This window comes from Pristis pectinata, chromosome 44 (genome assembly GCF_009764475.1).
Source record: "Pristis pectinata isolate sPriPec2 chromosome 44, sPriPec2.1.pri, whole genome shotgun sequence".
NCBI lineage: Eukaryota > Metazoa > Chordata > Chondrichthyes > Rhinopristiformes > Pristidae > Pristis > Pristis pectinata.
Genome location: NC_067447.1, coordinates 345508 through 372315, shown reverse-complemented (window position 1 = coordinate 372315; position 26808 = coordinate 345508). Strand labels below are relative to the sequence as shown.

Here is a 26808-nt window from a genome sequence, read left to right as displayed (position 1 = left end):
CTGGAACTGCACATGCGTAGCTATAAGAATTTTAGTTTTAATCAAATAAATTGGAAAACACAACCCGAACCCGACCTGCATTAAAGTCCTTTTTTTTTAACCAGTGCGGTCCATTGCGGGCAACAACGATTAGTCCCACCAGAACTTCCATTTCCGTTTATGGTGCCTTTAGAATCATCTGGCAGTAGACGTCCACCAGTGGACAACCGACCAATCCTATTCGGGTGTGGGATGCACTGCTTTGTCGGTGGTGTGAAAGCCGGGGAGGTTAAGACTGTCGGATCAGAAAAGAGGGCGAAAGGGAAAATACGTTCCTAATTACAAGAAAAAAAAATGAATGTTTCGTCAAAGAAATACGTAAGGATTAACATAATGTGCAAAATAATTGTGATTGGAAATAAATGAACGGTTCGTCACAGCCCCTTTCAGATGAAGTGTTGATTATAACCAGGGTCCACTGGTCTATTTCCAATTCTGACCCGGTGTCCTGCGTCCTGCAAGTCTAAGATTTCTCATGGAAGCACAAGGCTTGGTTCCGACCGTGGGGTGAAGCACAGGCGACGATTTACGGGACCGGGAATTAACCGATCACTACCTCTCTCCCTTTCCTGTTCCGAATTTTGGGCATCTTTCCTCAGCACTGTGATTAATCGTCGACCTGTAGTAAATTGGATTTATTTTCCCAACTCTCTCTTCGAGCAAGGGTTTGACCATGATTGCTGAGACTGCATCTGTTGCATGATGTGCAAGTCTGGTCCTCCCTACCCTTGGACAAGGAAGGTTACGGGAACCAGCAACTCATCAGCGGGATGAGTGGACATTCTCCATTCATTCCACCCTTTACAACTGGGGCCAGGTCTCTGATAGGACACTAGTCACGCAGAAATATAAGATAGGATATCTTTCTTAGTCACATGTAATTGAAACACAGAGAAATACAACTTTTGCGTGGAGTGTTCTGGGGGCAGCCCGCAAGTGTCGCCACGCTTTAGGCGCCAACAAAGCATGCCCACAACTTCCTAACCTGTCTGTCTTTGGAATGTGAGAGGAAACCGGAGCACCCGGAGGAAACCCACGAAGAGACGGGGATAACGTACAAACTCCTTATAGCCAGCGGCGGGAATTGAACCTGGGTCGCTGGCGCTGTAACATCGTTACGCTAACCGCTACACATTCAAAGCACTGTCTTCGCAAGTCCAGCCCTGAGTGCCGAAGACGCAGGAACAATACAGTAAGGCAACACCGTTAAAACAAAATGTAACTCAAAATATTCCACAATGTTTCATCTCCTCTGCGTGAAGTCAGCAATAAAAACTTACATTACGCCGTGAAGTTCTGGAGTGAAGTTTATTGAAATTTCACTCTGCTGTATGTTTTTGTTCCATTGGCTCTTGGATTTTCTGAAGTTTGGGGAAAAACATTTAAAATGTTGTCTTGAACACTTAAATGGAAACTCTACATTCATTCCAGCAATTCAGCCCCTGTCTTTATAAGTCACCCACTGTCGTTTCCCGGTCTGCTCCCACGACTGCGCTGGTGGAGGGGAGGCATCAGTCAAATTACAGCCCAGAAAGGTTGGATTTCGGCAAATCGCCCAGGTGCTGGCTTAAAGGAGGGATCTAGATTTGCGGCAGGGGGCAGCACACTCATAGTTGTCTCCGACAGGGGGACTGAAGGGAGAGCAAGTTCAGCGGTTAGCGAAACGCTATTGCAGCGCCAGCAACCCGGGTTCAATTCCGGCCACTGCTTGTAAGGAGTTTGTACATTCTTCCCCGTGTCTGCGTGGGTTTCCTCCGGGTGCTCCGGTTTCCTCCCTCATTCCAAAGACGTACGGGTTAGGAAGTTGTAGGCATGTTATGTTGGCGCCTGAAGCGCAGTGACACTTGTGGGCTGCCCCCCAGAACACGCTACGCAAAAGATGCATTTCACTGTGTGTGTCGATGTGTATGTGACAATACAGACAGGTTAATGAAATCTGGCCAGATTAACTGTCACAAGGATTATGTTCTTGTAAATTAAGGCATTTTAAAATATCAAACCGTTAATATCGTTAATATCCCAGATTACCCATGCAGTTTAATAACCGCTGCATCCCCGAATCTCAGAACTGAATTCAATCCGTAAAGAGGGCGATTATCATTTCGCAACTTGTGGCGCATGAGGCCCGATTAACAGATGATTTCCCAACAGTGACCCCTCGGACTTCCTTCACCTTTCCCCGTCTCCGGGCCCATGTCATCATGTAACTGTTGATTCAGTTGATAAATCTGGCCCTTTATACTCACTTAAGGAGACGCCGACCTTCCTCTTGGCTTCTCAGCTGCAGCCTGTGGCCCAATTAACATGACGTCGGTTTAATTATTCGGTATGTGCTCTCTGATCTAACCTGATGTTGTTGATAATCCAGCAGTGGGTCCCATCTCCGGTTACTTTCTTGGAAGTGAGGAATAAGGTGAAATTTGTTTGTTTGGATGGCAAGGAAAGGGACAAAGACGTGTTTAATGTAATGCAGACAGCAATACGAATTCACAGCAAAAATACGCACAATATTTTAATTTTAAATTATTTAAAATTTAAATTACAAAACAGATTATCAGAGAGCTGGACCTCTGCCCTCTCCTCAAACGCAAATATTTCTGTTTGCATTTGTACAACATCCGGTTGCTCTAAAGATATCCTGAGTTGAAATATCGGATGACCCGCAACCTAACATAGTTTCCAATTATCCATATTGCTTATACGATTCCAGGTACATATGAAAAACAGCACATTTAAACTAACAACAGCGCCGTGCTGCGTTTCTTTGTCAGTGTCGGAACTTGGCCCTCTCTGTACCCGAGATCATTCCCGGATACCACACAGAATAATATCCATAGGAATAGGTGTTTTCGGCCGATCGATTCTGTGCCAATTTACAGATAAATCCCATCAATTGCCTAGTAATATTCTCTCATGTCCCAGGCAACTCACCGCGGCCAGTGGGGATTAAATAGTGACGGGGCTGATATTAGTCTGTTAAAGGATAGAGTTCTTGTAAAATAAGAAGCGGCCGCTGTTTGATCCCGATCTTGACCTGTGCCATTACTTATGCGGAATCACGGAGCCAATGATCGACTATTGGGGAAAGAGGCCCGAAACTATCCACCCTGTGAGTCAGCAAACCACTTTCTCAGTCACACACGGATACCTCAGTCCCCAATTCTCCCCAAAGCTATTTTAATATTTCTATTATATATAACAAAGGAAGATTAAATGGTGATAAGTGTAGAGAACATTCGGTGGGCTTTAACCATTGACACTAGTGTAGCCACCAAGCTCCCAGTGAACTTTTACGAGGAGCAATTGTTTCTTGCATCGTATTGAAGTATATTGAGTGATAACGTGTGCGGTTGAGGCTGTGTACTCCTTGTGCGTAGAGCCAGACTTTCTTCCTGCAACGAATCTCATTTTTCTCAAGCGCTGTTCACAGACCCTGAATGAAATAGCTCAAATAAATACTTTTCTTGACCAAAACATCGAGAAGGCCTGGCTGATTCTGTTCATTCCTCAGCTCACGACAACGAGTGGGAGTAGTTCACAGGAGCGCAGAACCGTCCGATTCACCTGGCTCCAGAGCTGGACCTCTGACAGGCGGGGGAGGGATGTTCCAGCCGGCAGCATTTAAGGGGTTAATCGGGTGTAAAGACGGAAAGCGTCCGTTTAAAGGGGAGGCAGAAATCGGACAAAACACATTCGCCTCCAAGGGGGCGGCGGTGTACATGATGATATGTTCATATTGTTATACTGAGCCTGGGTGTGGATTCTCGCAGAGATGTAAGTTGCTTCTCTCCATCTGAACTGAACATATTCCATCGCAGACTGAAACAGATCATCGAACAAACAGGAAGTAAATAGTCTGCGCAGCAGTGCGAATAACACTGATCGAGGCTTAATATTTCAACACGTATAGACAAATATCACCACCAAAACAGTGTAACCACTGATATTTTATTGCAGTAAGCATTCACTCACCCGACAGTGTTCAGATTCCGGTGGGTCAGTATGAGGCGGCGGAGAGCAGGGACAGATCGGTCTGTGAAGGAGTTTGATCCCAGTTTAAGCTCCATCAGTGAGATGTTTGTACTGAGTGCTGAAGAGAGATCCTCGCTGCAAGAATCTGTGAGACCGGCACCATCTAACCTGTGGATCAGAGACAGCTATTGAAAGGAAACAACTGATCAAAGTGTCGCCGACACAGGTGATGGGGGCAGATCTCCTGGGGATCCCGTGGTCGCCCGACACTTGCCGTGGGCTTGCTTGACACAAACACGTGAAGATTCAAGAACAGCTTCTTCCCCTCGTCCATCAGATCACTGAACGGTCTATGAACCTATGAATATTACTTCGTTATTCCTTTTTGCACTATTAATATAATATTGTAATTTATATTAAGCCTATGTATTTGTATTATAATGCTGTCGCAAAACTAACAAATTTCACATCATATAAGACAGTGATAATAAATCTGATTGAGACCCTGTTCCTCCCAGCTTGGTCCTGGGCGACATTCTACACCGGCAGGCGGCATCCAACGCAGTGAATATCGGATCCTCTGTGTCCGGCTGCGCTGACAAGGGCCTGGCAGCCCGTGAGGTCCCGCCTCAGACACCCGGTTACCAACGCTGCCACTGACATTGAACGTTGTGAAACTTTGACACTTAAAACGCACAAAATCACTGAGAGGCCGACTCCAAGAGATTTTGGAATTGTAAACACTGCACTATTATAAACAGTTAACACGTTTGATTTGAAGTAAATGCAGTGAAGTTAACTGTTCTTCCAGGATTTGCTGATCGACTTCATTGCTGGACTTGTGCCGCGTTTAACCTGTGTAGAGTCAGTCGGCAGCTGCACCAGCCTGCGAAATACTGGTGTATGAAAGACGGGTCAAGGCGACAGGAAGGTTGGCGTTCCGTTGGAATATCTGCCCCAGTGTTTAGTGTCAAAAACCCTGTAAGGATAAACCCAATCTCTCACAGCCTGGTACTTACCGCAGCCTCTGTATTTTACAGTCGGGGTTCCTCAGAGCTGTAGACACCAGTTTCACGCCTGAATCTCCCAGGTCGTTATAAGCCAGGTCCAGTTCCGTCAGTGAGCAGTTTGTAATGAGAGCAGAGGCGAGATCCTTGGCACAAAACGGTTTCAGTCCGTTATTATAGAACCTGAGGGTCCGTGAAAGGCAAAACAGAAGGAATTAAAGAATATAATAGATTACTTTTTTCCGCAGAAGCCCCGTATATTAGATTAGATTAGTTTATCGTCATATATACCAGGATACAATGAAATTCCTTGTTCACATGAATTTCACGGAGTAAACAGTATACATGGTAATAATAAATACAAAAATAAATACAAAGACGAGGGGGAAACGTTCAAAAAGGTGCAAACATGCCCGTGTAATCTTTAATGTAGTACCTACGCCATTTAATGCAACGAAATGTGATGCATTATCGTTGGGATTAATACGTAAGATTTCCTTTGAATACTTACCAGTACCACGTCTACTGATACCCACAGTAATGCTCACCATTTATGTCAACGGAAATGCTGATAACAGGAACGGGCACCCAATGATTAAATCCTCGACCTTCCAAGGGGAAGATCATGGTCTTCCATGGAACAACGAGCCTATCGCAGCCTAAATTGTGCACCTGCGCGAAGGCTGCAAAGCTCGGCCTCCGCTCTCCGACGCGCAACCATTCTGGACATTGTGCTGCAATTCTGCTTTGCGCTGAGGGCTTCGCATGTGTTTCCTGTGGTTCAAATGCCATCACTACCCTGTGTTCACGTTAACTGATTATCCCTTGGGCGGCCCATAACACTACTGCAGAACGCCCGTTGCGGTCTGTCAAGCCGTTCCCTGACAATGGAAACAACGGCGCAGTGGTATCTGCCCATCACATACGTTCATTCTGCTTCTCAGACCTGTCACCGCACTGACACAATGCGGCCTCGAAAAAACATCCGCTCCGTTGGCGGTTTACTGCTTCAAGATGCCATAGAGCTAGAAAGAGTGCAGACGAGATTTAAAAAGATGTTGCCTGGACCCGAGGGGACAGAGATACAGAGAGATGTTGGGCAGGTTGAGACTTTTTCAATGGAGAGTAGGAGACTGAGAGGTTACCTTACATAAGTGTATATAATTATGAGGGGCATAGATAGCGTGAATGCACTCAGTCATTTTTCCCAGGATTGGGGAATCAAGAACTGAAGAGATAGGTTTAAGGTGAAATGGTAAGATTTAATAGGAACCTCAGGGGCAACTTTTTTTCACCCAGAAAGCCGTCAGTATATGGGAATAGATGAGAGTGGAGGTGTTGTAAGCAGATACCATATCAACTTCTTGCAGACAGTGGTCGGAATTGAACCCGGGTCTCTAACGCTGTAATAGGGTTACTCTAACCTCTACGTAACCACGCCTTTAAACACAAAACCTGCAGATTTTGGAAGTGTGACATTTCAGAATCGCTGGAAGCTGTCAGCAGTTCTGGATTTGTGGGCAAATGAAGAAAGTCGCCGACTCAGCTGGAAAACAACTCATCAGATGAAAGATCTGTGACCTGAAACGTAAACTTTGTCCCTCTCGCCACAGATGCTGCCTGACCTCCTGAGTCTTTCCAGAATTTTTTGTTTCAATCTCTGGACACATGTCGTGGCCTGTGTAAAACCGGCTACCGTGAGCATATTCTAGCTCTTCCGGAGGGAGAAGGTGACGGGATCCGAGGGATACCGCGTCCCAGCACTATAATTCGGGAGGTTTAGCGTCCCGAGCGATCGAAGAATGACGTAGAGCATCTCTGACAGTCTGCTACTCACCGCAGTTTCTGGATTTCACACTCCGGGTTTCTCAGAGCCGCAGACACCAGTTTCACTCCGGAATCTCCCACGTGATTGTTCCCCAGTCTAAACTCAAACAGACAGAGCGAGAAGCGATTCAAACTCCGGGTCTGAGAGTATTTCTCTCACTCGGATACATCAGAAAACACATTAAGAAATTTACCACCGGATTTCCACGTCACTGACAATGATTCTCACTGACCTGCCCCGGCTGTTTACTGAATGTCAATAATGCATTAAGCAAAGTGCTGTTGGTGTGAAATCTTTAAACGTTCCCTCATTCAGTCTCAGTCACTGCTGGTTTGAATTCTCCTTCTGGAGATCAGTGACTGTCCTTCATATTTTGGGGGAAAATGTCTCATTAACGCTTGTCCTTAAATCCCGGGTGTTAAGGGAATGGGACAATTTACTAGGGGTAAATGATTATTTCTAATTACCAGTTCTTCAGCCTCTGAACGCTCCATTAATCTGTCTCATATCTCGGCTAATATACGTTGTGAAAATATAGCTTCAGTCGCTCTAAAGTCCTCCTCGAGGTTTTATGCGTCAAACAGCGTATTCTGTCCTGCGCTACAAATTCTAAAATTCCCTGAAGTCAACGATTTGGGGGCATCTGCCTGGTTCAACGTTTACTCCGGGTGTGGCTGGTGCAACTGAGTGGGGTGATTTTGGAGATTCTCTCGGTAAGCGGGTCTTCGTAGATGAGAGACGGCTTGCAAGGAATATCAGGGTTCACTATCCTGTTTACGAAGAAGTCATCGGACTTCTCACATTGGTGTCAAGAATGTGTCTTAACTCCCGGGGTAAATTCCTTGAGCGGTTACCATTCACGGGCAGATTTTAGCGCCCAAATACAATTGGGTGGCTGCCTGGTTTCTGGGCGAGATCTCCGAATATATGAACATCAGACCAAGGGGGCGATAGATACCTCCTGTATGAAGAGGTCGTGGGTGGATTGAAATGTGTGCTAGGTTCTATCGTTACTGAGTTGAGTTAACGTCCGACCCCGGTGGGAAAGCCCAGATCGTCGATTGGTAGCTGACTATCTACCTGCCGACCATTCTTCTCACATTGACAGTCCGATGACGGTTACTTGTCCCCCATCCCCCGGTCCCCTTGCTCGGGAAGAGGGAAAGGTGCTCAGATGCACCGAGTGCTGCATTTAGTGTCGGGCTGGGTGCCAGTAACAGCGAGAAGCAGTCTCGTCAATGGTCGCGCCACAGGCAGGGAAGACAGAGAAATGAATGTTCTGTTGAAATTACAAATAACACAAATACTACAACGCCCCTTCACTAGGAGACTTATATTTAATGCAAAGTTACTGACCGATCATCCGTCATTATTTTGAATCTGATTTTCTATAGTTTCACCATTTTAAGTCGATTATTTCATTATTGCCATATTAAAACAAGTGAAGTGGGGCAAGTATAAAATTAAGACTAAGAGATGTAGAACAGTTACCCCAACTCCTGGCACTTGTGCAGTCCGGGTCCTAGTCGCTCGAGTCCTTCACATCGGATGTGACAGCTCCGGAGATCTAGGTGTTTTATTGCATTGAAGAGTCCGATGGCATTGGAGAGGACGGTGCAGTCACTCGGGGTAAGTTGAAATCTTCGAAATGAAAGTGCTTCCACAGATCCCAGTGCGCCCTGAGCCAGTCCACTATTCCGAGACTCAAACAGGTAGTGCAATGTGTTCAGGAGGCTCCTTTTATCGGCTTCAGTCCTCGTGTTTCCAGTTTGACGTTTCAACTCTTCCTTCGTCCAATCAATCACTCGCCATGTCGTCTGATGTGGAAATGGGCCCAGTAATTCACATAGTGGCCCAGCTGAGCCAGGGGAGGACAGACCAGCAACAAAACGGAGAAATACCTCAAATCGCCCATCTGTCGTGTTGTGGGCCTCAGTGAGGAGTTTCAGGATATCCCCGGGATCTGGAGTCAGGAAATGTGCGAGTGCGGCTACAAACTCTTGGATGGTGAGGTGTGGGAATGTGTACACCACGCTCCGGGCACAATCTCCTCTCTCTAACAGTTCCATCGAGAACCTGGACGGGAACTGGGGAGGCTGCAGATTGTACTTGATCAAATCTCCATCTGTAAACACGATGTTGTTCTCGGACACTCCTGTGAAGGCCATCTGACCAATCCTCAGTAACACATCACGGGGGCTTTCAATCTCACGGCCGTGGGTTTTCAGGATGTTGTAAATATAGCAGGAATATAGTTCGGTGATGGTCTTGGGAACTCGCTGCGGGTCCCTGTGTCTTTGTGTGAAGAAGGGACCCAGTGCCAGAGCGAGGATCCAGCAGTAGGAGGGGTTGTAGCTCATGGTGTACAGGATCTCGTTCTCCTCCACGTGTTTGAAAACAGCTGCGGCCACCGTCTGATCTTCAAAATGCCTGTTGAAATATTTTTTCCGTTCCTCACCGACAAATCCCAGGATTTCAGCCCAGACACTGATCTCCGCCTTTCGCAATAAGTGTAACGCACTGGGGCGGGTGGTCACCAGCACTGAACACCCTGGGAGCAGCTTATGCTGGATTAAACTGTACACAATGTCAGAGACTTTACACCGGAATTCGGGATCTGTGCACATCTGCTGAGGTTCTGTGTCTCTCCGACTGTCGGTACAATCGATTCTGTCCTTGAATTCATCCAAACCATCGAAGGTAAACAGTAATTTCTCTGCGTTCTTCCAGACCTCTCCCAGAACATTCCTCAAGTAAGGATACTGATCCAGAATCAGATCCCGCAAGTTAGTTCTAAAGTTTATGGAATTTAAATCCCGGAATTTGAAACTGAAGACAAACTGGAAGTGTTGGTACATCTTCCCTGTGACCCAGTCATGAACAATCTTTTGCACCATGGTTGTTTTTCCGATCCCTGAGACTCCGGCCACTGCTGCTGAACTCCCAGATTTGGAAGCACTCTGAGAAATGCTGCCTTGGAACAATTGATCAGTCCGGATTTTTTTCAGTCTTCCAGGGATCTGTCTGTCTGTGAACTGTTCATGGTCCCGGCCTCTTTCCAGCAGCTCATGTTCTGCGAACTTCCGATTTCGTGCTGTAGAAATGACTGTGATCTCCGCGTATTGATCAACCAACTGGCAAACCTTAATATTGCCATTTCTGAGGAAGACGTTGGCATTTAAATTTTCAATCTGCGCCCATAGCGTAACTTTGTGTTTCCTTTGGGCACCTTTATTTGACAATAAAATAGTTTATGTTCCCGGACAAAGTTTGAAAATCTCTGTAATTACATCCCATTATTTCCCTGCCATTGAATTGCATTTTAATTGCATTTAAACCTGACCTATCCCTTTCTTCCCTATGGTAACCGATACCTTCAGTACATCTATCTAACGTGCTGTCTCGCAAGTTCAAATAACGTCAATCAATTCCTGTTCGCAGGCCCACCTTATGCTCTGAAAACACGTGATCAATTGCAGCGGTACTTGTATATCAATTCAGTTAAGTCGCGTCTGGAGTATTGCATACAGCTCTGGTCGCCCAATTATAAGAAGGATGTCCAGGCTTTGAAGTGGGTGCAGAAGAGGTTCCCCAAGATGCTGTCTGGATTACAGTGCATGTGCTATGAGGAGAGATTGGACAAACCTTCGTTATTGTCTCTGGAGCGGGGGAGGCTGAGGGGAGATCTGACAGAGGTTTATCAGATTATGAGAGGCATACATAGAGTAGATATCCTGTATCTTTTCCCTCGGGTTGAAATATCTAATACCAGTGGGCATGCTTTTAAGGTGCGAGGGGGTAAATTCAAAAAGAGATCTGTGGGGCAAGTTTTTTTTTCATATAGAGGGTGGTGGGTGCCTGGAATGCACTGCCTGGGGTAGTGGTGGAGGCAGAGTTCATACGGGCGTTCGAGAAGGTCTTAGACAGGCAGACGAATGTGAGGGAAATGGTAAGGTATGGACATGGTGTAGGCAGAAAGCATTCGTTTCGTTGGGCACTTTATTACTAATGTAATTTGATCGGCACGACACTGTGCGCCGAAGGGCCTATTCCAAGAATTCATACTTTCCTCTCTAATGTGACGTTCCCCGGGCTCCGAACCTCCACGCTCCTCTAACGCAGGTCGCCTTCACTTCCCCTGTTTCGGTCAGGCACAACTGACATTTTGTTATCATGGACTGTACGGAGGTTGTTACGGCCTAGCTCCAGCATTTTTTTAATCTACGGATAGATTTTCCAAGTGTATTGTGCTGTTAACCAGATGGTTTATCTACTGCATTGCTTGCATCTGATGAGTGTAGGATGAATGGAAAAGCTCCTTGCTGTTTCTGGAATGAATCAGTTACTTGGGGTTTCACAAGCTTTTACATGCAATGGGAAGCTGTCGGTGTTATGGTGCGACCGGAGCTTCTATAATTACTTCAACACAGACAAGTAAAGCTGCGGGTACGCAGGAACTCACATGGATGTGTAGCGTGAGCGTAAGAGGGTTGATTGGGAGATGGGGGAATATGATTTAATTTATTAGTTGTATCAGTTGGAGATGCGTGATGGGTTGATTATATTTCATGACTGGAGAAGCCGCTCCGATGCGCGTTTTGAGCACTCTCTACTTCATTTGCTCGGGGAAATGAAGGGGAACACTCTGTGGCTAATGTGCCCTCCGTGGTGCAAACCTTTTCCGAAAGCTCTCTGACTCACTGTCTCCCTTTCCAGCTGATGGCGCTACAATAACTACAACCCCGCCCTCCCCAATAAAGCCTTCAGTTCACCTCCGGACTGTGTGTTGTGTCATAATGGCAACGTTTGCCTGTCCGCCTCCCGTAGTTTGTCGCGGACAACCCACCAGGTTTAGGGCACTATGGAAGTATCAACTGTTGTTGTTGCTGGAAATGACAGTCTCAACCTTTACCTGTAAGCTCACTGGGATACTCGTGCGAACCGATGGCTATTTCCAAATAAGCGTAAGGTGTAGAACCTGTTCGAAATAGTTATACATAATTAAATCATCTGCGTAAAATGGTTATAAAATGTGCAATGTTTGAAGCTAAAATTGAATTCAACTTCCGAAATGATCTCACCTTGTTCCCGTATTTCTTTCAGTATTTTGATCAACTTTGGATCCTGGTTCCGCATTTTCACAAAGGTTTCCCACATCAGCCTCCGGGCCCGGGAGCCTTTCTCCATCACCAGATTCACGAGTAGTTTGGAACTGTCAGCCCTGTGTCCCTGATCAGTGAGATCGGTGACCGTCTGTAGAGAGCAACAGTGGGTAGAATGAGGAGTGGACTGACAGATTCCCACAGACAATGACAATGAAATATTCTGGGAGACAAGCACGGGGTGTGTGTGTGGGGTGGGCGGGGGAGGTCGGGGTGTGCATCGAACAATCACCGGTCAGTCCTGTGATGCTGCCATAATCCAAAGTCTTCTTTTCTTTTCCGATATTTTTATTCGTTTCCAAATTAATACAGATTAATATATAACATTAATGATTGTACATGTAATACAGAGAGATCAAGAGAAAAATCATGGCATTGATAATCATAAAGAATAATAAAATATAAAAAAGTCTTTAGATTTCACGATCCCTTAGTAAATGAATATAATATAAAAGAAAGGAAAGAAAAAGATTTATTGTAAAAGTAAAGAAAAGAAGAAGAACCCCCAAATCAATAAAAAATTGTAAATAATATAACAAACCAAACTAAAAAAGAAATCTTTTAAAAAAAGAGACAAAAAAAACTGGACTGAAATCTCAATAGAAACAGAGCGATATTATGTCATCCAACTCCGTTCCTCTAAATTGAAAAGTTATTGAAAAGGGACCTATATAATATGAAGGTATTGAATAGATGGACTCCAAATATCTTCAAATTTAAGCGGAGGATCAACAGTTCTACTCCTATTTTTTTCCAAGTTTAAACATGATATAGTTTGAGAGAACCATTTAAAAGTAGTAGAGGGATATTGGATCCTTCAATCCAAACTCTCTAATCCTCCCTCCCACTCACCTGATGTTCCTGTCTACTGAATTGCAGCCCGTTCGTTAACGCCGAACTAATAATGTGCACCCTTCCTTCCATCGCCTGCTCCAGTCTGTCCCGGTAAAATTTAGTCATCTGGAACAATTTGAAGTCGTCCCAATTCGCCAAGAGCTCGGTGACTGCGGAGTTTAGATCTGTGAAGGTAAATTGAGAAAACTAATCACAATATCGACCACCTATCGGGTGGCAACACTCCCTCCGGTAGCAAACAACAGAACTATGGTGATCCACATCACGAAACCCAATCTGATAGCTACAAACGCCGCATTTGTCTTATTCCACTGATCCACATTGTCAGATCTCAACAAACCTTCATTAAATGTGTCCAACACGACTTTTCTGTCTCATTCTATCCTTTATTGGTCATTGCCTTTGTCACTCAATGTTCAGTAACTTCACCTGTTAACAACTTACGTGCAGTGAGTAGGAACTACTGGTTTCTTATTCGCTAACTGACCCCAAAGGTTACATTAATGCAATGGAATGAAGCCCAGTGAAAAGCCAGGAGCAGTGAAGTTTCTGGGCCGTTGCAATTAACGCACCCGGTTCACTGCTGTTCTTCTGAAAAGAAAAGCTTCCCAGCTTACCCAGTCCCCCCGAAGAGTCACCAATCCCCTGACTGGTGGACTCGGAGTAGCCTGGGAAGTGATCCAAACAAATCCCAGTCGGGAATAAGGAGTAGCTGTTCGCCTTCCCAGCCACACGCACTTCGAGACCGTAATGGGAAAATCCTGTCTCCAATTTTAACAGAGATTTCAGGTGCCTTCTTCAAAATGCACGTGGAATTTTAAAAGTGTCCGGTTGGAGTTCCTCTTAACTGTCGTTTAGAATCCATCCTGATATGTCTCAGACAAGACTTAGACCTCGCTTGTATATCAGACCTCACCAACATCCTCGGTTACATCTATCTATGGGCATTTACCCTCCGTCTATACAATACCTTCAGTGCTCCCAACCATTTCAGAAACACGGGAAACTGATCCAAAAGTTCTGAGCCTATGTTATCCAAGGCAAGATACGAAACTGTTTAAAATTGGCTCTGTACTATGAAGCATTGGCTGATGGTGGGGGTTTAGTTTTGCACTCGGAATACTGTGACCCGTCGTGTATCCCAGGCATCGGTTCAGGGATACTTACTGATTCTTGTATACTTTACAGATTTGGATATCAATTCAGAGTTAAGACTAGTAAGTTAGCAGATGGATAACAATATTGCTTGTATTGTTGATAGCAATGTGATAGTCTTTAGCTAGAAGGTGATACTGTACATCAGTTGGTAAAATGCACGGAATTATGGCAGATGGAATTTAATTCCAATAAGTTCCAATGTGATGTGCTTTGAAAGTGTAATAATGATGCACATGTACCAGGAATGAAATGATCCTCAAAAGAATAGAGAAACATAGGTGCCTCAGAGTACAGTCCAAGGTTCCCTGAAGCTGGCAGCATTCAGAGAAAAAGTGTTGAAGAACTCAGCAAGAATACCATCAGCAGGGACATGGGACGTAGGAGGAGGGGATACGCTGAAAATTATTAAAACATAAGCTCGGTCACAACTGAAGTACTGTGTGTGGTCTTGTCGGAACTATGTGTTTGCATTGGAGAAGGTATAGAAGAGGTTACCAGGAAGTAATATGGTATTCAGTTAGGATGTGAGACTTAATGGGGTAGTTTCGGTGACCTTGAACAGTAAACAATCTGACACAGGAGTTTAGGGACTCGAGGCTTGATTTCCTTGCGGGTGGATGGCCTTCAGTGACCGTGGCTTTGGGTACAGGGGTTGGGAAATCAAATTACGGGTGTACAAAATGTTGGTCAGACAGACTTAGAGTATAGTCTGTTGTTCTGATATCCATGCCATAGAATGCTGTGATTAAGCTAGAAAGAGTGCAGTAAAGATTTTTCAAGAATGTTGCCTGCATCGAAGGGCTTAAAGGGAAATTGGATAGGCTGGCATTTCTTAACCTGGAGGGAAGGAGGGTGAGGGGTGACATAGAGATTTAGACAACTATGAGAGGTTTAGAGAGGTAGTGACAGTCTTTATCTCGAGACCGCCTAGATCTTGAGGGCATAGTGTTAAAGTGAGAGGGAAACGGCTTAAAAGGGTGCTGGGGGTGGGGCATGTTTTCACATTTAGTGTGGATGTATTAAAAAAGGTGCCAGAGGAGGTGTCAGATTCAGATACAGTGACAACGTTGTTCAAACATTTGGAAAAATATATTGAAAGGAATGGTTTAGAGGGATACGGGCCAAACGCAGGCAAATTAGGTTAGGTTGGTTTGGCATGGACCAGTACGTTTATGAAGGGCAAGAGGCTGAGAAGGTTCCGATTGAGGTCTAAAAATCCATTAGCGGCACCGTTATGTCAGATACTGAGAAAGAATTCCCCAGGCAGAGGAGTATAAAACCAGGAAGCAGTGGATTAAAATGAAGGCTTGGAGGTTCAGAGGTAATTCGGGGTGTTTTTGTTCACCCAGAGTTTGGTTGGGATCTGGAACGTACTCTATGAGGACGCGATGGAGACAAGAACTCGAATGGCTTAAGCCTAGACGTTTACTTGCAAATTGTTGCTAAATGATATTCTTGATCGCATGGACAAGGCGGATAGAAGGGCCTATTTTTCCGCTGTATGACTTGATGACTCTATGTTTGCCCTTCTGAACAGTTATGGAGAAAGGTAGGACTGGTTACCAAGACCAGGTCTTAAATTTGGGCAGGGCTGATTTTGGAGGCATTAACGGCGAACTCGCAGAGATCGATTGGGTGATACTGTCTGCAGGGAAGTGAGAGGGTTCTGAAAATGTGATGTCAAGAGTTCAGGGAAGGCTTGTTCCTGATAGGGTAAAGGGCAACGCTGGCAGGTTTCGCCCAGGTTGACATCGTGGGAACGGTCAGGAAAAAAAGGTAGGGATACATCGGATACGGAGAAACAGAGGACAGAAGATGCTGGAATCTGGAGGAAATAAAAACACGATGATGCTGGAGGAAATCAGCAGGCCAGGCAGCATCCGTGGAGAAAAGCAGGCGTTCAACATTTCGGGTCAGGACCCTTCTTCGGGACTGAAGATAGGAAAAGGGGAAGCCCAATATATAGGAGGGAAAAGCAGAGCATCGGCTTGGCCGACTGTGTGTGAGAGTACTGGAGATGAGTGAGACTTTTTTTATGAATATTTCTCGTCAGGCTTTACTGTGGAAAAGATCGTGAAAGTTAGGGAAATAAACCATAGAACAATACGGCACAATACAGGCCCTTCGGCCCACCATGTTGTTCCCCCTTCAAACCACACCTAAGACGATATAACCCCTTCCTCCTACATATTCCTTTAAATTAAATTCCTCCATGTGCTTATCTAACAATCTCTTCGACTTGTCCAACGTATCAGCCTCCACCACCACCCCAGGCAACACATTCCATGCACCAACCACTCTCTGGGTGAAAAACATCCCTCTGACATCACCCAGGGAGAGCTGGCTAAGTGACGCATAATTGGCTTTCTGGAAGGAAGCTGATGGAATGTTGATGGTCACACTGGAGGCCTGTGACCAACGGTGCGTCACAGGGAGCGCTGTTGAGCCCTTTATTGTTTGTCATTTATATAAACTTGCAAAGCATGGTCTGTAAATTTGCAAATTAAACTAAAATAGGTGTTTCATAGTATAGAAGGTTATCGAAATTTACAAGGGAATCTTGATCAGCTTCGTAAGTGGGTCGAGCCACGGCAAATAAACTTCGATTCAGTTAAGTATGAGCTGTTGCATTTTGGAAAGTCAGACCAGGGTAGAACATTCACAGTGAACAGTAGTGCGTGTTGTAGAATAGAGGGACCTAGGAATACAACTATATAGTTGCATTAAAGTGGCGTTTCAGAGAGACAGGGTGGTAAAGAATGCGTTTGGCACGAAGGCATTCATCAGTCAGGACACTAAGTGAAGGAGTTGGGAGGTTATATTATAGTTGTAGAAGGCATTGGTGAAGAAGCACTTGGAGTGTTACCTTCAGTTTTGGTCACCCTGCGAAAAGAAAGATGGCATTGAGCTGGAAAAGGTGGAGAAAATATTTACTCGGTTGATGCCGGGATCCGAGGGATACAGGGAGAGTTTGGACAAGCTAGAATTGTATACCTTGGAGCGTAGGAGACTGAAGGGTGAGCTTACAGAGGTGTATAAATCATGAGGGGCATATACAGGATGAATGCACCCAGTGTCTTCACCAGAGTTGGGGAATCGAGAGCTGGACAGCACAAGTTGAGAGCAGAAATCTTAAGAGGAACTTGAGGGGCAACTTTATCCACACAGACCGTTGCGTGCATATGGAACGAGCTGCCAGAGTAAGTGGTTTAAGTTGCTGTAATAACAATATTTAACAGACGTTGTATGGGCGTGTGGATAGGAAAGAGAGATGGGTCAAACGCTGCGTAACGGGACTAGCTTAGATGGGCATCCTGGTCGGATGGACGAGTTGGCCCGAAGGGGCACGTCTTCACGCCATATAACTCGATGACTTTCATAAATATGTTTACAAAATATGACACCATTTGTTTGGAAATGAACGCATAATTGGGCGCCTACACTATAATATTTGACATGTTTGATATGTTTAATTTCAAACGAGTATTATTCCACTAACCTGCACGGTGGACAATGTTTGGAGGCCTGTTCATCGATAAATTGTCGACAAAAGCAAAGTCTTCAAAGGGACCAGTTGGTGCGGACGGATGGCCATCCCTCGGAGCAAAGTCTTGAACATGTTCTCTGGCACTGGCTCTTGGGTACTGATACCCGTGCCTTGAAGCAGGGCCCAGCCTCCGACCTTCTTCACTGGGACCGCTTCTTGTATAATGAGCACGTTGCCCAGCTGAAAAGCCTGTAGGTTCAGGAGGTTTAGCGGAATTTGCCCCCATTTCAGATCATTTGCTACCTGTAAAGTAAAAATCCAGATTAAAGTACAGCAGCAAAAAAAATCGTATACGTTGAACAAGGGCTGCAAATCAGTAATTGTTAAAGCCTGCCTTGAGTCACTCAGTCAATAGAGCACACAATGATTGTCAATTGAAACAACAACATTTTCCTTGGAGATGGGTGGACCAACGTGACTCATATTCAGCAATGAAACTGACAGATCATAGTTGCGGTTCAAAGTACAAATGAAAGACACATTCTCAACGGTAATGAGCAAACATTGAAAGCAATTCCGCAGTTAAACATTAAACTCCTGCAGGTAAACCAGATCGGTGACACACGGGGCATATCTTGCCCGGATCACACTCTCTCTGACACTCAGAAATCCACCCTGCCCTAGTCGGAGGCTTTCTGACTCCCTGCACACATCCTGCGCCTTGATCTGGTACAATTTCACAAGCTGTCAGATCCTCGGGGCCCATCCTCCCCGGGTCACACACTGCCCGATCCCCGGGGCCCATCCTCTCCGGGTCACATACTGTATGATCCCCGGCACCCATCCTCGCGGGGGCACCCACTGTCCGATCCCCGGGGCCCATGCTTCCTGGGTCAAACTCTCCAATTCTCACCAGGATCCTGCACGGGGCACATATTGTCCGATCCCCGGCACCCATCCTCCCCGGGTCAAACACTGTCTGATCCTCCCGGGACCATTCTCCCGGGGTCACTGTCTGATATCCCCCTGCCGGGCGGAAAGTCCGTTGGTTTCCACCATTGCAAGGCCGCCTGACATTTCTACTTCATTGCTGATGAATGAGCCATTTTCTCTCCAAGCTAAAGACTCACCGAGCGACCCCAATCCCATGGAGAAACAAAGGGCTGCAGATGGTTGGATCTAGATGAAAAACACGATGATGCTGGAGGAACTCAGCAGACCAGGCAGCATCCGTGAGGAAAAGCAGGCAGTCAACGTTTCGGGTCAGGACCCTTCTTCAAACCCACGGACCCTACTGTTCATATAGCCCCTTTCAGCTCATCTCGGAGATCGCATTCGGGACCACCGCGGGATTACACTTCGGACCCGGGCGCTGTCAGGGCCCTCCGACGCAGTGAACTGCCCGTGGCTTCCTCTTCACTTCCACTTCAGTAATCAAGCAATCGTCCTGTCAAATCGAAACTATATTCTGCGGTGTGGCGCCTGCTGCTAAACCGAGAGGGCCTCCAGAGGGCCCGGCGGCTCCAGCAGAACCCGACAGAGCTCCGCCCGCTCCCTGCAGAGTTGCAGCTCAACACTGTACCACGTCAATCTTCTCCCGTTTCCTGCAAACCCGGCGCCGAGCCCCGCGTTGACACAAGTCGGACACTCGGTAACAGGGCGGCCCAAGGAAAAGGAGACAGATCCTGTTCTTAAAACGCGTCCGAGCCCGGGGAGAATCGCCAGGACTGAGAGTCACTGCGGGTGGCCAGACTCTTGCGTGGAAGGGCGGAGACCAAAGGAGGACACAGTTTTTTTTCAGCACAGCGCTATCGGTGGTTGGAGGAGTGAACAGACAAGACAGCAGTCTGCGGTCTCTCAGCCCCCTAATCCATCCCTCAGTTACCAGCGGGATAGGATCAAGTTCAGCTCGCAAAGACAGATTTGAAGAAGGCTACTTTCTGATTATTCTCGAGCCCTCGGTCAGAGAACCATCTTACTACTTTTTGTCTGTCAAACGATATGTGCTTCAAAGAGATATCTTTTTTTTCTATATTCTAACCTAAGGTCTGGCTGAACAGTAACATTGCACATTCTCTCACCAATTAATATATCCAAGCCTTTTTCTGTCATCCGCACCAAAATGGATGACCTCGCATTATTTCACATTGTATTCCATCTGCCAGGTTCTTGTCCACTGACTGGGCTTATCTATATTCCCCTGAAGTCACTTTATATTCGATGCGGTTTTCACAACAATTACAATTACCAGACTCTTCAAGCTTCGTCCAATCGCGATGATGCGAGTTGAGTAGAAAACTCTCTGGAGTGATGGTTTAATCCAGATTCAGTGTATTTAGCTGTGATACGACCGGACGACGTCAAAGATGGACGTAAAAAGTCCGACACAGCGACAATGCTTGGGTGAGACTGGGAACGTTGCTGTTTACCAGCTGCAGTAATAACGGAGCAAAATATTTGTGTCAGAGGTGGGTTCCCAAGTAGAACTTGAGTCTATTTGTGTGTACACTTCAGACACAGCGTATTAAGTGGCGCGGGCCGTGTGTTAATCTGACTTCCGATGCGCTCTCGTTTAATTTTCACAGCCAAAGCACTTAAACTCTCAGCAAAATGTTGCTTCATGCCCTTCTCGCGTTTCAATAAACACATAAACCATGTTCCCCTTCCCAACGAAGCCCATTTGCTAGACTTCTCCACGCACTTCATGTGCGCCGAATCCTTGTGCAATATGTCGACCGTCTCAGCCCTGCCAACACAAGCCAACAAGGAGCCAAATGCAATCAACCTGATATCAAGCTTGAAACAGAACCACTGACACGGGACCACTTAAAATAAAACAGCCAGCTTGTCAACTTCCAATCCAATTCCCAGCAACTTTGATTCACGTCGGAATATATCTGCTGTCAAACACTGTGTAATTCCTGGTGACTCTTCACCCTCCTCCTTCATCATTAGATCACTGGGAGATGTAAGGGACATGATTACACTCTGCAGCAACTGAAATGGGTGAATTCGTACCCCCAAATGATTCTTCACTAGGGCTACTAAGCGGTCAGGGGGAGACAGTTAAAACCGCACGACTGAGCAGTGTTGGGACCCTCATCCTACTGGGATTTCCCGCTAACAATTTTATTTTCATGAAGACTATTCCACGTGAAATGGATTTTAATCTTAAAACAATTCTAATGAACTTTTTTGCAGTTTGTTTATCTGCAAAGGATAGGCTTGTTTCTTACGTTTTATCAATAGGCAGGATTGTAGGCATGTCTACAGTGTAGACAGGATTGTAGACATCTCTGTTTCGTTCACCCACGTGAATCCAGCCGATCCTAATTAGTTAAATTGATGTCACTACATGAAAACGTAATTAATCATTACAATTAATCAGGGAAAGGATTTAATTCCTGGGCCTCTCCGATCGGGTTCAGTCAGGCCGCGGGTTGCCTGAGGCAGATTTCCAAGATGCTCGGCAGAGGGAATGCATTAACGTCTGAATTCTGCTTCCCATTTGTCCTCATGACACTGTATTTCATCAACTCAGTAAAAACCTATTTGTCAAAAAGAAAACTATTGCGACTCATAAAAAGTAAGCGGGATTGACAACCCATAAGTCAAACTCTGATATTTGTATTCGTGTGCCAGAATTCTGTTCCTCAAATTACCCTCAAATGCAGGGAGTGTGACGAGTGCCAGAAGATATTAACATCTTATTCCCCCGAGGAAATGACCTCACACTCCAAGAACAGCTGCAATTCTGGCGAACGTTAACCCTTTACTGACGTTAGGGTCGTGGGTCGAATCTTCCAAATCCACTTTTGATCCAACTATTCAAAATGTACTGCAAACCAAACAGTTTTAAAACAGGACAGTAAATGCAAGATAGAACATGGAAAAGTACAGCACAGAACAGGCCCTTCGGCCTAATATGTTATGCCGACCTAGCTAATCCTTGCTACCTACAGAATGCCCACACCTCTCCGTTTTCCTCTCATACGTGTGCCATCCAAGCCCCTATTATAAGCCCCCAATGAATTTGCCTCCACTACCCTATCAGGCAACGCATTCCAGGCATCCACCACTCTCTCAGTAAAGTGGATTTCGACAAGGTACTGCTTAATTTTATTGTAGAAAGTGGCAATGGAATGAATTGATGTAGTCTCTTTTGGAAATACTGATCTAACTAGTCTGGAAGTTTTAGAACATAGAACACGAAAAATGAGAAGGTTCCAGCTGCTACCTTACTGTAGTGGAAGAGAAAGTCCAAACGATGGATTGAACTGAAGACCCTCCTTATGCAGATGGGTGATGATCCCCCAGAGCTCGTTTACCTGTTCTCGTATTTGATCTGGAAATGTGTCTGTGAGACAACTGGTGGCTCCTTAACTATAAAACCCCGGAGAGAGAATAGATTGTCTTCAGGCGGCGATAGCTCGCAATTAGCGTGTGTCCCTGCAGCTCTGACAATGGAGAGGAAAGGTAAATGTTTTGAAATAATAATAAAAAACAAGGAACCGAAAGAAACATCACCAAGGTGACTGTTGTCAACGTAATCCTGCAAGGGTTCTATCGCGCTGTGTTTGGACATTCGAGTCATTCCATTATTTCGCGCAAACCAATCAGATGACGGATGTTCAATGCTTTTGGAATTTGCGGCCTTTGAAAGCAGCGGCCTGAGTTTCATCACCCGCATTCCTCAGATCAGGGAGCGGTGTTTTTGCTGAAAACAGGTCGACCCGGTTCCAGTACTTCCTGTAACTTCAGCAGGAAGCAAATTCAATTTAAAGTAAATCTTCGCCCTCTCTGCTTCGGGGAAGGGCAGGAGCAGAGATGAGTGTTACGAGCCAGATTGCTACTTGGTGAATGTCCCTTTAAGGCTCCTGGACACTAGTGTAGTAGTGTGTGTGTGTGAGGTGTTATCTGAAGACTGCAAGACTGTATCCGGAGCGTACTGGCTGTTGCACAGAGTCGGGGAGAGAGAGAGAGAGAGAGAGAGAGAGAGAGAGAGAGAGAGAGAGAGAGAGAGAGAGAGAGAGAGAGAGAGAGAGAGAGACTGCGGTCTTTGCATCGATGTCACTATACAATCCATGTATGGCTTTTTGGAGCAATCTGTGGAGTCCACTGTGTCGTTAACCTGTACTGGAAAGCAGGTATATCTGTGGGCCGTCACGAATCCAGTGCCCTCGGGGTGGCAGATACTTCGGAACAAAGCAATAAGATCATTGGTGACTGAGGTGTCGCATGGGGTCCATCGTGGAGCATGTGGATTTCGTAAATTTTCTCTCTACATTCTCCCTGCAATCTCCTGTGATTTTCAGAAGCCTTTGTTACCGTTCTATCTTATGACTTGCTAAACTGAACTTTGAGAACTATTCTCAGACTTGGGGTCTGGGAATTTGCCACACACACACACTTCGAGTTCATTTTTGGGGTCAGTGTTTAACATCCAACTTTTTTTTATCTCTCTTATTATTACAAGTAGTTGTTAATAAATAGATTCTAACACTTCTACACGGCTCTTTGTGTTTCTATTGTTGCTGGTATGTAACATAAGGAGTTATATATTCTTTGCATTTCCATCTGAGGCATTTTCCCCATAAAATCCACGCGGTTCGCCTTTTCTCTAAATCAGAGTCATTCCCTTGAACCTACAGTTTGGTGACGTGGTGTATGCTGACCGCCGGGTTTGTATCTGTACACCAGAGGTTTAATTTCCCCGTGTTATCATTGACTCTCTATCTCATGCACCATCCTCGCAGATTCTCTCTGCACGCCGTGCTGCTCAATCACGTCCTTCCTATAGAGCGGTGAACAGCATTGTGCAGATTTCTCCATATCTGACGAAACTAATAGTTTACATATATGTGCCATGATCTCCCTATTCGTGTGCCCTTGATAATAATGATGGCAGATAGCTCGTATGCGTTTCTAGACACGTCATCACCGCTTGCCGATATTCTCGGAGGTCCTTGGACTTGTACACTGTGGTCACTCCGCTTATCAAATCTCCCTAGAATGTCCTTAAACGACGCCACCTCACTTATCAGACTTAAAATCCATTCGCGGTTGTTGTGTCTATCTTGATAATTCATTCCTCCCCCACCCCACCCCCCGCCATCCCCAGAGCAAAAGACTACCCTCCTCACTATCAAAGACAATAACCTTTGTTTGGTCATGCCCCCCTATATATGTGTATAAATCCCCGATGTGTTTTACAAACAGTAAGAGTTCTATCTACAGTCCCCGTGGTTCACCACTGTTCACAGAGTTTCATTCGCAAGAAGAGAAAGAAAACCTACCATCATCGTCCCTGCCTTCCATTACCATGTGAATTTTGGATTAAATTGACCAACTTGTTTTGGACTCAATGGGTTTTAACGTTCCCGACCATACTTCCATTGGAAACTCGTCCAAGGCATTAATGAAGTCCATGCAGGCTTCATCACCGCAGAACCCTCAGGAATACATTCGTTAAACCTTTCCAAAGTTAGTATTAAATTGGTCAGTCAGAGTGTTAGTATAATAAAAACATGCTGACTGTCGGGATTCAAGCATTGTCTTTCTCAGATTAACCATTCGCTCGAGATGTTTCCCAGTCTCTTCCCAACTATTCAGCTTTCGATTCAGAGGTCTGTAATTAGGCAGCTTATATGTGCTGCTCCTTTTGAATAAATGCACCAGTCACCTGGGATCTAACCTGAACCTGGTGAAAGGATTCACAAATCTTTGCGGGAGTCACGTACCCCTTGCCTCTCAAAGCAGCCGGGCAGACATCTTATCAGGCGCTGAGGATTTGTCCATCTTGAAGGTCGCTGAGAGTGACTTGTTCTGGCCCATCGCGAATTCTCCAACCACAACGTCCTTCTCCATGGGGAATATTCATTTACGCCCTACCCTTTGTCCTCCGGCTCCAGATTGCCACTGTGGATACAAGATGAGCTAAGTTTACAGCCATTCGCTTCATAGTCATATTACATTCTTTGATTTTTCCCTTAGTCTTGCGCGCCAGCGGTATTCGCCCTCCTCATTTCTGTTTTAATATCCCCTGATACTTACCCTGCCTCCCGTGTTTCATTTCTTTGTGACTGCTTTACGATTCGGTTTCTTTTAAACAGCGCAGGATTTCCCATTTTCTTTGGTTTCCTTGTCATAATCTTTCAACAGCGTGGGAAAGCGTTGGCCCTCTGCATAAATCGGAAATCGCTGGATCTCCTCACTGGGGTATTATCTGGGATAATTACCTCAGCGCTCATCCCGACGTGAGTGAAGCCTAATATCGCTTGCCGAACGGTCAGATATCTCCTCGTTCAGACTATACCTGAACAGTAGGTGTTATGGTTAGCGTAACACTTTACCAGCGCCAGCGACCCTGGTTCAATTCCGGCCGCTGTCTGTAAGGAGTTGGTACGTTCTCCCCGTGTCTACGTGGGTTTCCTCCGGGTGCTCCGGTTTCCTCCCGCATTCCAAAGACGTACGGGTTAGGAAGTTGTGGGCATGCTATGTTGGCGCCGGAAGCGTGGCGACACTTGCGGGCTGCCCCCAGAACACTCGACGCAGAAGATGCATTTCACTATGTGTTTCGGTGTACATGTAACTAATAGATATTCATATTCATTTCTCCAGACCTCATTTAGTATCCCCACAAGCTGAGGGAAAGATTAATACTTTCTTCTCAAATCACCAGAGGACCGATACAGCATTACATAACGATAACGATTTATTGAGTTCAGTGTTGCGGTTGTATCATTAGGAATGACAAAACGCTGAGCACTTTAATAATTTGAGAGCGAAACCCTCTGAACACTGGATTGTAAGTTAATTTCAAATACGCACAATCTTTGTACATAAGTAATGAATGACACAGGTTTATAGTGAGACCCACAAATCAGGATTTGTCTACATTTTGCAGGCGGCTGATTGTAAAGTTGTAGCTCAGAGTATATCTAAAAGCTATTCAATACAATGCAGTAAAACCTTCCAGTGCCAATTCACTGCTGCACCATCTTCAACAACCTTCCCAGAAGGATTCTTCTCTTGGATTTCTCCAAGCTCTGGATACTGAGTGTTGGTGTTTCACTGCAACCCATAGTGAGACCGTGGTGGGTCGTTCCTGGTTGTTCATTTACTCGGCGTTCTACTGGAGGACATCCGGCTCTACATATCTGTCATAACCGTGCCGTGTCATCGGGGGGGGGGGGGTGGTGAGGGAGTTGTGATTGCAGGTGGTGTGTGGGGGGAGGAGGAATAAGTTGTATCACGCGGTACTGTACTGATGTCACGTATATTCCATTAGTTGGCGGTGATATCTATACATAGAAACGTTCACACTGTCACTCTCAGCCCAGGTCTGGACTCCTCCAGAGACTCCAATTCCTTCCTCCCGTTTGAAGTGAACTGATTCGCTCGCAGCCTGAAACAGATTGAAGAGCAAACAGAAAATGTACAGATTGCACAACTGTGTCAATGCAGGAGGACTGGAGTAAATATTGCAACGTTTTTGCAGAAGTTGCCGTCCTTGGACTTTCAGAGGATTTGATGTCCCCGCATGTGACGTTAGTGGTCAACAATCATAGCTCATTAAATTAGGGATAATGCGCAAGCGTGTATTGATAAATTATTTGGAACCGGGACAGGTGAAGGATCTATTGGTGGGTGAGCATTTGGGGGACAGTGACCATTGCTCCATTACTTTTAAAATTGTCATGGACCGGGACAGGTGCAGAGAGGACAAGAGGTTTTTCAATTGGGGAAGGGCTAACTAGAGGCTATAAGGAGAGAACTTGGGAGTGTAAATTGGGATGTCCTTTTTGAAGGAAAATGTACCATGGGGATGTGGTCGATATTCAGGGATCTTATTCAGGATGTTAGGGATAAATATGTCCCGGTGAGGCAGAGAAGGAATGGCAGGGTGAAGGAACCGTGGGTGACGAGAGAGGTGGAACGACTTGTTAGGGAGAAGAAGGTAGCATACGTGAGGTATAAGCAGCAAGGTTCAGACAGGGCCCGTGAGGAATATAGGGTAGAGAGGAAGGAACTTAATAAAGTGCTGAGGAGAGCTAGAAGGGGACATGAAAAGGCGTTGGCTAATAGGGTTAAGGAAAATCTCAAGGCCTTTTTCAAGTACGTGAAGGGTAGGAGGATGGTTAGGGTGAAGGTAGGTCCGATTAAGGACAAAGGTGGGAGAATGTGCCTGGAGGCGGCGGAAGTGGGAGAAGTTCTCAATGAGTATTTCTCTTCGGTATTCACCAGGGAGAGGGGTCTTGATGATACGGAAGGGAGTGCTGGTAGGGGTAATGTTCTCGA

The 26808-nt window shown here is 45.7% G+C and overlaps 1 protein-coding gene across 6 annotated transcripts; it reads right to left on the bottom strand.

Moving 5' to 3' along the window:
* Window positions 1-80: 80 nt before the first annotated feature.
* LOC127566696 (NACHT, LRR and PYD domains-containing protein 3-like) lies at window positions 81-25119 on the bottom strand. Of its 6 annotated transcripts, none has more exons than XR_007955782.1 (12): window positions 24562-25119; window positions 24249-24426; window positions 17521-17811; window positions 12861-13027; window positions 11928-12099; window positions 11759-11824; window positions 8338-10075; window positions 6856-6942; window positions 5031-5201; window positions 4012-4179; window positions 2286-3858; window positions 81-314 (listed from the first exon to the last, which is right to left on the bottom strand). XR_007955782.1 is itself a non-coding variant. In XM_052009262.1 (10 exons), exons 2-10 carry the CDS (start codon window positions 17792-17794, stop codon window positions 3771-3773), a joined length of 2931 nt encoding a protein of 976 aa, XP_051865222.1. In that variant the 5' UTR covers window positions 17795-17811; window positions 18639-19456; the 3' UTR covers window positions 2216-3770. The 6 variants fall into 6 exon arrangements, 2 of the variants coding, with proteins under 2 accessions (XP_051865222.1, XP_051865223.1); XR_007955783.1 differs by having other exon boundaries at window positions 24861-25119; XR_007955780.1 differs by lacking the exons at window positions 24249-24426; window positions 24562-25119 and adding an exon at window positions 18639-19456.
* Window positions 25120-26808: the final 1689 nt, after the last annotated feature.